This window comes from Ananas comosus, unplaced genomic scaffold (assembly GCF_001540865.1).
Source record: "Ananas comosus cultivar F153 unplaced genomic scaffold, ASM154086v1, whole genome shotgun sequence".
In the NCBI taxonomy this organism is placed as follows: domain Eukaryota; kingdom Viridiplantae; phylum Streptophyta; class Magnoliopsida; order Poales; family Bromeliaceae; genus Ananas; species Ananas comosus.
This window is the reverse complement of record NW_017891232.1, coordinates 1-10,412: the sequence shown is the minus strand read 5'-3', so window position 1 is coordinate 10,412 and position 10,412 is coordinate 1. Positions and strand designations below refer to the sequence as shown.

Here is a 10,412-nt window from a genome sequence, read left to right as displayed (position 1 = left end):
GAAAAAAAAAAAAAAAAAAAACAAGAAAGAAGCAGGAGTGTGTAAGTCAGAGGATTTGAAAGAAGTTACGTTGGAGAAGGACAAAATGTTTGAATAAAAAGATGAAAAAAAAGACAGTGAGTGCAAGATATCAGCTCTTACAACATCTTTTGAAAAATTAATGGCTTCAGAAATATGCTTCCCCTTTTCGTTGGTTGCAGTTGACATTGTTCCAGGTAGCTTTGGACCCAGGTTACTCTGTCGTTGTTGAGTGACTACTCAGGATTATGTGAAAATAGCAGCCGCATAAGATCGGCATAAGTTGCTGTTCACATATAGACCGAATTGTGGTTCTCTTAAACGAAGATGAATGCTCAATTGGGGATGATGTTGAAACTTATAACTTAGTGGACTAGAATGTAGGACAAAAATCATGGCTCTGAAGGTAAAAACGGAAAATTAACACTCATCTAGATAGAATCAATCGAACTAACTATGAATCAAAAATTGTCTCCAATCCTCCCCAACTTGTAAACCAATTCAGTATATCTGAATTTGGTCTTGAAAGGAGTACACAATCTCACTTCAGAAAAAATACGAGCGCCAGACAAATTTTCCTGTTCTCAACATCAGAAGCATATATATATATATATATATATATATATATATAGATAGTTCTTCATCCAGAAGGATACAACAACAACAAAGAACACGGATCAAAGAAGCATACATTATTATGATTGCAACAAAGTTTGATCACTTTTACAACATTGAAGGGACCAAAAAGCAGATTACTTAGACGAACGAATTTGCAGGTTTGAAAATTATTCTGACATTAGCAGCAAAAAGGAGATTTTCCAACTGTTTGCACAAAAAAAGAAACCCATATATATTCTCTGCTTTAACAACTACTGAACAGAGCAACATTTAGTATTGCAGTTAAAAAGAGAAGAAAAAAGATTACCACGGGGGCGTACAAAATGAATGCAACAGTAACATTCCACGGAAGAAAAGTGAAATCACCGGACCGAATTCAACATCTGAGACAGTAGATCTCACATGCACTTACTCAAAACTTAAACAACTTAAAAGACAAATTACTGATGCGATCTTATTAACCAACAAACCATCACCTCCAAAGATGCAAATTCTCCAATACCAGAATGAGGAAGAAGAAGAAAGAAAGAAAATTATGCCTTCTTCCTCCCCCTTTCTCATTCATACTAGTATATACAAACAAACAAACAAAGCAAAAAAGTAAAAAAAAAAAAAAAAAAAGAAAAAAAAAAAGAAGAAAGGCGAGAAAAGCAGCAACCACCATTTCTCTTTTTTTCGACCAATTATCTAATGATCAATGGAACAAAACCAGGAAGAGAGAGAGAGAGAGAGAGAGAGCTGCGGCGCAGTAGAAAGAAGAAGGAATCAGGCCCAGGAGTTATCGAAGGCGGCGGAGAGTGATGCCTGGGAAACTCGTGGAAGCTGATGCGCCATCACCGTCGGTGTCGCCTCCTTGATCATGCCCGTGAGCTCCTATGCGGTGAGGGCGTGGCGAGCCTGGCATGTGAGTGGGCGAGGCTCCGCGGCGTGATGTAGCCGTTGCCGTCGCGGTCGAACATGCGAGAGGCGCCGCAGCTGTCCTGCCGTGTAGGGCGAGCGCGCGGGACGAGCTCGGCGCGAAGGCCACGAACTCCGAGAACTCCCGAGGCCGTTCGAGTTCGTGTCCGCGCGCTGGATCAGGCCTCGAGCTGGTCCGCGCTGGCTTCAGCCCAGCGATCGAGGAGGGACCCCAGCTCCACTGCGTCAAGCTCCGTCGTTGTTGCGATCGAACGCACCGAATATCTCCCGAGCTCCGCCAGCTGCTCGTCGTCCAGCTGCGCCGCCGCCTCCGCCTCGCCTCCGCCTCCTCCTCCTTCCCTCCCCGCCTCCTCCTCTCCTCTCCTCCGCCGCAGCTCATCTCCCCCGGATCTCCGGATTAGGGTTAGGGTTAGGGCTGACGGATTGGACACGAAAGGTTCGACTCGATCGCGATCGATCTGGGGCTTGATATGGCGAAGATCGACAAGGATCCGATCGAGAGCGCCCTCTAATGCGGATCTGAGGAGACCTGCGCCGGAGGGATCGTCGAGGGGCGAGATTAGGGTTAGGGTTAATAGGGTTAGTAGGTCGGGCGCGGGCGCGAGGATGGTATTATGGCGCCCTCGCCATTTTCCTTTGCCCGGAAAACGTTCGGCATCGCGACTACTCGTGAACGAGAGAGATTTAGAGAAAAAAAAAAAAAAAAAAGGGTGAGAGAAAAGTTCAAAGTTGCAATCTAATCCGTGATCGGAGAGGATAACAAAATTAAAATAAATTAAAAATAGTTTAAAAATGGGGAGCGGCGCGTCCGTGATGGTCGCCACGTTCCGCACCGCGGCGATTGGGAACTCCGTCAACCGCTCCGACCGTTGGGTAGTTAAATGGACGGTCTTTGTGTGCTCGCGGGACAGTGCTAACGTGCGCTCGCTTATCTCGACCGTCCGATCTAAATGGACGATCCCGATTTGCCATGATCATGAATGACACTGAAAATATACCAGGGATACAGCAGAAGTGGAACGTAACATTTTAAAGTGAGTTTGTATATTGTTTAAACATAAGTACATAACATAACTCTGTTTTAAATTAGTATGTTTCTTAAACAAATTCTCTAAATATTTTTTTAAAAAAATTGTTGTAAAAGCAATAATTAGAAATATTGGACAATATTTTGGGGAATAAAAGCTTCCAGTTGGTAGACAAATCGAATCAATTTGGTTTGAACACGACTAAGTCATGTCGCGACGATCTAAGTAACCAGCAAGACAGGTTTGAACTGAGCTACGTCACAAGGTGAAGGGTTGGGTTAGATTTGAATCAACCCTTTTGCCTCCTTTTGGTTCGGGATTAAGGAAAAAGTAGCTATTTCAGGAATAGAGTTAAGTTCAGGGTTAAAGTAGGGTTAAAATTTTTTTGTGTTTGGTTGGGGGTTGGAGTTAGTCTAAAATAATGAAAACTAGTGTTTGGTTGGAGTAGGTGGGATAAAAAGATAATGATTGATAAAGAAGGATAATGATTGGTTGGAGCATGTGTGATAAGAAAGATAGTGGGTTATTATGAATAAAAAATAGTGTTTGGTTGGAGTTTGGTGGGGTTAGGCGGGATTAGTTAATCCGGAATAATTTATTTGAGGTGGGGTTAGCTAACCCATCCATTTTTTAGAGTGTTTGGAGATAAAATGGAGGTTAAGGGGTTATTCCACCCCTTAACCCCCAACCAAACAAGGGCTATAAGATCTTACTTATTGCTGTTACCGGAGAAAAAATTATGATAATTTAGTTTCGTGTCGTATATGAACTTGAGTTATTTTGATAGATTTAAGACATGAAATAATTAAATATATTATTTTGATACCATGCAGGAACCGCTAAAAGTTTATATGCGAATAATCTCACATTAAATAACTAATAAGAGAATAAAGAATTTATATATCCTAACAAACGTAGATTTAATAGGATTAAGCTTTTAGATTGAGTGAGTTTCATCAAATATGTTGTATTTTTGGGTTCACGTAGATTTGGGCAAGATGAGAACTTCCGAACAAGAATAATTGTGAAACAAACTGAAGCCAAAAAAAAAATTATTGTAGCTCTGTTTTTTGTAATTCTCTCTTCTTAGTTCTTACTACCTCCATCAATAACTTTACAAGAAAATTAAAGCAAATGAAATAGCTTCAAAGCAAAATGATCTGGAGTAATGCTGTATTTTGTTAGTTCTATTCTAGAGTTTTTATACACTTTATTTTATTTTTCTTAGCTCCAAAGTAGGCTCTTATTAGTGTAGATTTCTTTGTCGGCACCAGGTTATCAACAAAATTAGTAGGTCTTCTTTGCAAAAATAAGGAATATGTGACATAACTAATGTCACCAACCAAGGAAGGTGCAACAAGCTGTCCAACATCCATAAGAGGTTTTTTTTCTTGTGGCATTTACTCCTTATCAAATTTCGAAATGTACTTGATCTTATCGGGCATAACTCAAAAGGCCTACTCCGATATTGCTGATTAGTCAATATTTGTGTGTATCAACAAATCATTATGTTTTTACTTAATACAGAAGTCATGCTGATTTTGCTAGCACATTTGCGACATTTTAAGAAATCAGGGCCATGCTTGCACTAATTAGTTGTTTTTAGTGTTCACATGAAGTATCTAAATCCTAATACTCCCAAGGAAAGTTTGGGACTACCATGTGCCCTCTATTTGCCAAGCAGATTCAGATTCAATCTAACTTTTTTTTTTTAATTTTTTTTTTTAACTTTATGTGAGTATTGACAAGGTGACCCCCACAAACCAAGCAGCATTAATGAATCACATATATATATATATATACCTCCTTTGGGAGGCCTTTTTGGCTTCATTATTGTACGCAACGAACGCTTTGGCGTGGAGATGTGGAAATCCCATTGTCTGGCTTTTCACTCAAAGCCTTTCTTATAAGAGCATATATATTTGGTTAGAGAATGTTTTAATTAGATTTGTAATAGAAATTGAAAATGATGGCCTTCTATGACCATACCAATCGTTGGGTCAAAAAAAAGAATTCAACACTCTCCAAATGTTTTTATCATGTATTCTATACTCATCTACTCTCACAAGCGGGAGATCAGAGAGTCTCCATTCTAAGTTTCCCTAGCTGCATGAAGCATGAAGCATGAACATGCGGCCTCTCACTTTTGACTCTTGAGATTCTAAAAACTCGTATTACATATTGCACTTATGCAACTGAGAAATCGTAGGCTCGCGCGAACCCTTGTACTAAAAGTCACCAAGGCAGAATAATAGGCTGGATCCGGATCCGGGTTACGTGGTCGGATTCCAAAGTTTTATTAGTTGTGAGAACAAACCCTCTCCTTTCCCGTGTTTAGGTCGTGTTATCGGCTTGTCGCAACAACATTCCCCAATCTGGCACCAAATAACTGATTCGAAGTGCGTGAGCAAGTCACTCGGATCATCTCGATTCTGGAAACATCCGCAACCCTCACCCCGAACTGCTAACCGGATCCGCTTACCATTTTAAACCCTTTCCTCACCACCTACACACTCACACGGAAACGTACGCATACACATTAAGCTCTCCCTCTCTCTCTCTCTCTCTCTCTCTCTCTCCCCATCTATTCTCTCCGCATAGCACAGCACCGCCCCCGATGCAGCGCCAATCGATCGGATCCCCGAGCTCGAAGCTCCAGATCAATGGCGGCGGAGGAGCGGCATCGTCGTCGTCGGCGGCGGCGGCGGCGGAGGAGGTGAAGGTGGAGAAGGCGATCCGATGGAGCTCGAGGGCGGAGCGATCCATCCACCTCATCCCACTCCTCACCCTCCTCTGCTTCCTCGTCCTCTACCTCCTCTCCCACGACCTCTCCCCTAGTGGTCGCTCCCCTCTCTCTCCTTTTTTCGCACAATGCCGCTTCTTAGGATTCACCGACCGGAGGAATTTTATCTGCTGCTGCTGCTGCTGCTGCTGCTGCTGCGACGTGGCGAGAGACGAGAGCCACGTGCGCGCGTTTGTGTGGCTAACGTGCGCTGTGGCATCACCTCTAGTTGTGGATTCGAATATTGCGTCGTTGTTAATATAAATCTTTTATATTAGTTTTCTCGTCCGAGTTGTTGTTGTTGTTGTTGTTGTTGTTGTTATTATTATTATTTTTGAAATAAAATAATGAATAATAAAAAATTGGGAAAAAAAAATTGCCTCATTTTTAAAGTTCATTGGAGGGGAGCACATCGAGGAGGGGAAAAGGGTGGGCGGAGTGGCACCGGCAACAACGCCTGCAGGTGCACAAGGAGGAAGGAGGAAGGAGGAGGAGCGCCTCGAGTCCAGCAGTGCAGCTGGATCCAGCTGGATCGACAGCTGGCGAGTAATAAAGCGGTGCGGCGATCCACCTCTCTCTACAACGAAGTCCGGGGTTAATCGGGACTCGCGCCTCATAGTAAATACTAACTAATAGTTTATTATTACCTAAAATTTTAGTGCCAGTAAAAACAAAAAAATAAAAAAAATAAATTCTTCCATCATAATATTTATAAAAATTTAAATAAATTACTAATAAAATAAAATTATGTAATAACTTAAATAATGGAGTAGGATAATTAAAGATGGTGTGAGCATTAGCTCAACACTCAACAGTACTACAATTTATTTGTACATCATTAATTCTCGGTCTATACTCTATATCCTGATCAAACAATATTTAACACAGTGGTTGCAAACTGGTTTAATCTAGTGATTGATCAGGATGGCTGACTACCTGAGGTGGAAGAATTGATTTTTGGAAAAACTTTAACTACCACTTTTGTGATTTCGCACTTTCTCACTTTAGTATTCTGTAATTTAAAATGTACCGATTTAATATCCTGTAATTTTACTTTTATTTTTTATTATTCCCTCCATTATTTTTTTTTATTAAACCAGTGACAGTTAAAACTAAAAAGTACTAAAGTAAATATTTGATAAACTTAAGTAAGTTATCTGAAGTTTTTGTATATAATTTAACGAAATGTTAACGGATGAGTTGATGAAAAGAAAAAAATAAAACCACGGGGTATTAAATTGATATACTTTAAATCATAGAGTACTATAGTAAGGAAAGTGCGAATCACAGGACCGGTATTTAAAGTTTGCCCTGCCCTTGATTTTTCCCACTTGACGCATAAGTTTAGAAATTTCAGGGCAAACTAAAAAGGGAGCAGAAAAAAGAAAAAAAAAAGGAAAAAAGTCTATATCTTTATCTATCATTGAATGAATCTTTATCCGTTGAAGAAATAAAATTAAGACACTTTAATCCAAATTCCAAATATCTATACATTTTTTTTGGCTGTATAAGGGTATTCCTACACGCTAGTATTCAACTCGGCATTCACCTAAAAAAGATTAAAATTGGGTCAAATTGTCAAAACAGATCATCAACAAAGTTAAACAAAGCTGCATTCTTAGTCTCACCTCTACTGAAATAGTGGTTGCCCTTGTAATGCAACACTCGGCAGGGAATCTCAGCAAAACATTTTTCAGTCACGCAGTTTCATTACTTGCTAATGCGTACTCAACGGCAAAATCAACAGGTAAAGTAGCAAATCTACATGCGACAATTCATACAAGCACAAGAACAGATGAGAAACTGCGTCTATGTTAGGCGTAAACCCGAACCACCCCGTGGCAAATCATTCGGCATTTTAACTTACCAAAAATTTCTCTTTTGCTTCACTTGTTGGTTCATCTCTCCCTGCCTTCCAGCTCGTTTCAGTTGGTACCCGCCTGAACAATAATTCATAAAGTTGTCTTGATTGGTAAATCAAAAAAAAAATATAACACAAGAGGTGTTACTTAAAAATGCAACATGGATATTCAATGTTCAGATATTGTATATCGACAGTAAGATAACAGATGAGAACTAACTAACAATAATCTGAATCGTCGATTGTTCACTCTCTTCATTCGAAAAATCCCTCTCGATGTTTTGTTAGATATCAAAGTAAGTTACAGGACTTCACAAGGATGTTGTGTAATACTGATATCAGTTTCGTAGCAGTAAAAAGGCACCATGAGACATAACAAATCAGTCTAGCATGTCAAACTATTACTCATAAAACTAAGGGCCAAATGAATTTTGATATTCTTAAGCTATGTGTTTATGCTTGTGAAGCTATCTAAACAAGATACTATGTGGACATAGCATGTCAAAGTATTACTCATAGGTAAAAATTGTAGTATAAAAGAATCCTCGAGTGTTTGGCTGGAAAAGTTGCTCAGCCTTCAAATACCTGTGCTTCGATTAGTCATAATAAGACAGGGAATTGTTCAAGTATGAGCTAACTTAAATACGGTGATCACAAGAAGAATTTTTTTTTGATTGCATGATTGGGGATCTGCCACTTCTGAATATAGAAACAGAAGAAGCCCTCCTCTCCATCATGTAACAGTTAAAAGCAATAACATCTAAACGGTCATAATGTAGTGAGGTCAATAGTAATTTATTCCCCTACTTGTTAAGACTCAACAAAACCACTGCCCCATTCTATAGATTTTTTCTCTGCAGAGCAAACAAATCGATCGAAACTGCGAGAGCAACTGAGACGCGCCAAGATCCGAACACACAAAACACTTTGTTAGGACAAAGGATTCGACAAACAAGCATTATCAACAAGAATTGGCATCTCATCTGAATTAAGATGTCCCATTGTAAACCAATCCGCCAAATATTTAGTAACATCATGCGTAGATCAACTCCAGTTATATTTGTGGAGGGAAAGCCACCACACCCTACCAATTAATGAATATAACATCTGCAAGAGAATAGATTACCAAAAAACTAAGAATAACTTTGAACACATCATTACAATCTAATTTTCCCCAATAATGTGCAAACCAAATATATATATTCAAGGAGTGTAAAATTAGGTTTAAAATACCAGTTTTTGAAATCAGGTTGATTCGAGAGCGAGGGCCAGCGAACATCCAACTATCCTCATCCAACGACTTCACCTCCTTCTGAAGCGCCGCCGTTACCTCCAATCTCAGCGCTGAAATTGCACTCCAAACCCCACAACACAATCAAAATTTGAAACCCTCATACTACTCATACTAAGGAGGCGATTTTGAAAGGAAAAAGAGGGGCTAAAAAAAAAAAAAAAAAGCGAGGAATTTAAATGGAGGGGTCGAGATATAGTGTTAGGGCTCACCGGCGAGGGCTTCGTCCTTGCGATCGAGGGCGGAGATGGGATCGGAGGGGAACTGATAGGCGGAGCCACTGCCGCCGCCGTCGTCTCCGGCTCCGGCGTTGCTTCCGCCGCCCCCGGGGCCCGCGCTCGCCGCCGACGCCGATGACCTCGCCGGAGAGCTCATTCGCCTACAGTATTATATATGACGAGGAAGCGTGAGAACGGCCCACGACGGAACGGAAGAACCCTCACCAAAGTGTTCGGCCTCGATCTAACGGCTCTCCCTGTTTCCATCGAACGTCAGCGAATCACGATGCGGCTGTAGGGAAGTTACGAATTTACGATGTTGCGTACTTGCGTGATGCCATGTCAATTCGATCCTCGACTTTTCAAAATCTACGAAACAGGCCCTTATTCTTTGCATTCCAGAAATATAATATTCCTAAAGCTTAGTTTCGCTTTTAAACAGAACGGAAACATTTATATTTATACATTTATTGATTGTGAAATTTACTAGGTTTGTACAATTCGCCTGCAATACCAGATTGTGCAGTGGAAATTTAATCAGAAAGACGTACAAACAATAGCTATTTTTGCATATTTAATACAACAAACAATGGGTTCCATTTATGGTACAAGTAATATCTTTTTTTGAAGATTATGGTACAAGAAATTACCCAAAAAGGATTCTAACAGAGAATTGAGTTTTCGAAATCAGATATCAGCGAGTTTGGTTCTCTTGGTTTTGGAGGCGAAGTGCCAAGATTCTCGAGCTCCCGAGAATAGTTGTTTAGACCATGGGATGAAACTCTCTGCCTCATTTTGAGTCTCACACTATCTTTCTCGTAAGCCACTGGACTTTCGGTACAGCTTGAGTAACAACTCGCAACATCACTTGCCTCGCGAGCAATGTCAACTTCACGTAACTCGCGAGCAACTTTGGGACAGCAGTTACAACAAAACATAGAGAACCAGAATCTTGGCGACCGCAAGTGCCAATCCGAAATTTTACAATTTCAGCTAACAGAATCTGACGGCAAGAGTTATGCAGAGCAGCATGACATGATAATTTTCATTACTTCACAATGAGCACTAAAGGAAGATGGATGCAATTTCACATACATATATATATATATATCTAGACATATCGCTGATTTCATTTAAAGAGATCACTCAAGACAAAAGTAAGATATCTGTCAAAACGACCACGAGTAAGAAGTGGAAGATTAAAATCTTCTAATATAATAGCAGCCATCGCAAGCTCACAGTAAGCCCCAAAACTCTCCATGATACCACAAATCCTAAATCCAGGGTACTCCGCATTATCTTCGCAGCGATTGCAAATTTATATAGTTATACATGCGAAAAAGGAAATCAAACTCTGGGGTCAGATGAAAGAAGCCCCATCTGTTCTGTGAGATGCTCCATGTTCTGTGCGCTCGACTCAACCTCCTCCGAGTCGCCTAGTAAAGGACTAGTTGCAAGAAATTGCTCCCAGAAAGAGTCGATAATTTCTGGAAGCTTCTGGTCCCCATCGTATAATAAACCATCCAATTCAATAGGCACCACATCGTCCTCTTCGGCTGCATTAGGGTTTACATAGATCCCCTCTGGATCGGGCACTACGAAGCTCTTCTCAGGAACGTCTACAGTGGAATTCTTATCAGTTACCATATTTTGTAACTCTGGGAAATCGGGAATACTC

At 40.5% G+C, this 10,412-nt stretch overlaps 1 protein-coding gene across 3 annotated transcripts; it reads right to left on the bottom strand.

The window, feature by feature from the left end:
* Positions 1-6,806: 6,806 nt before the first annotated feature.
* LOC109704757 (class E basic helix-loop-helix protein 22-like) lies at positions 6,807-9,012 on the bottom strand. Of its 3 annotated transcripts, none has more exons than XR_002214476.1 (4): positions 8,729-9,010; positions 8,459-8,569; positions 6,993-7,304; positions 6,807-6,913 (listed from the first exon to the last, which is right to left on the bottom strand). XR_002214476.1 is itself a non-coding variant. In XM_020225533.1 (4 exons), coding segments are annotated over exons 1-4 (348 nt in total). In that variant the 5' UTR covers positions 8,892-9,012; the 3' UTR covers positions 6,807-7,124. The 3 variants fall into 3 exon arrangements, 2 of the variants coding, with proteins under 2 accessions (XP_020081122.1, XP_020081121.1); XM_020225533.1 differs by having other exon boundaries at positions 6,807-7,125; positions 7,232-7,304; positions 8,729-9,012; XM_020225532.1 differs by having other exon boundaries at positions 6,909-7,304.
* Positions 9,013-10,412: the final 1,400 nt, after the last annotated feature.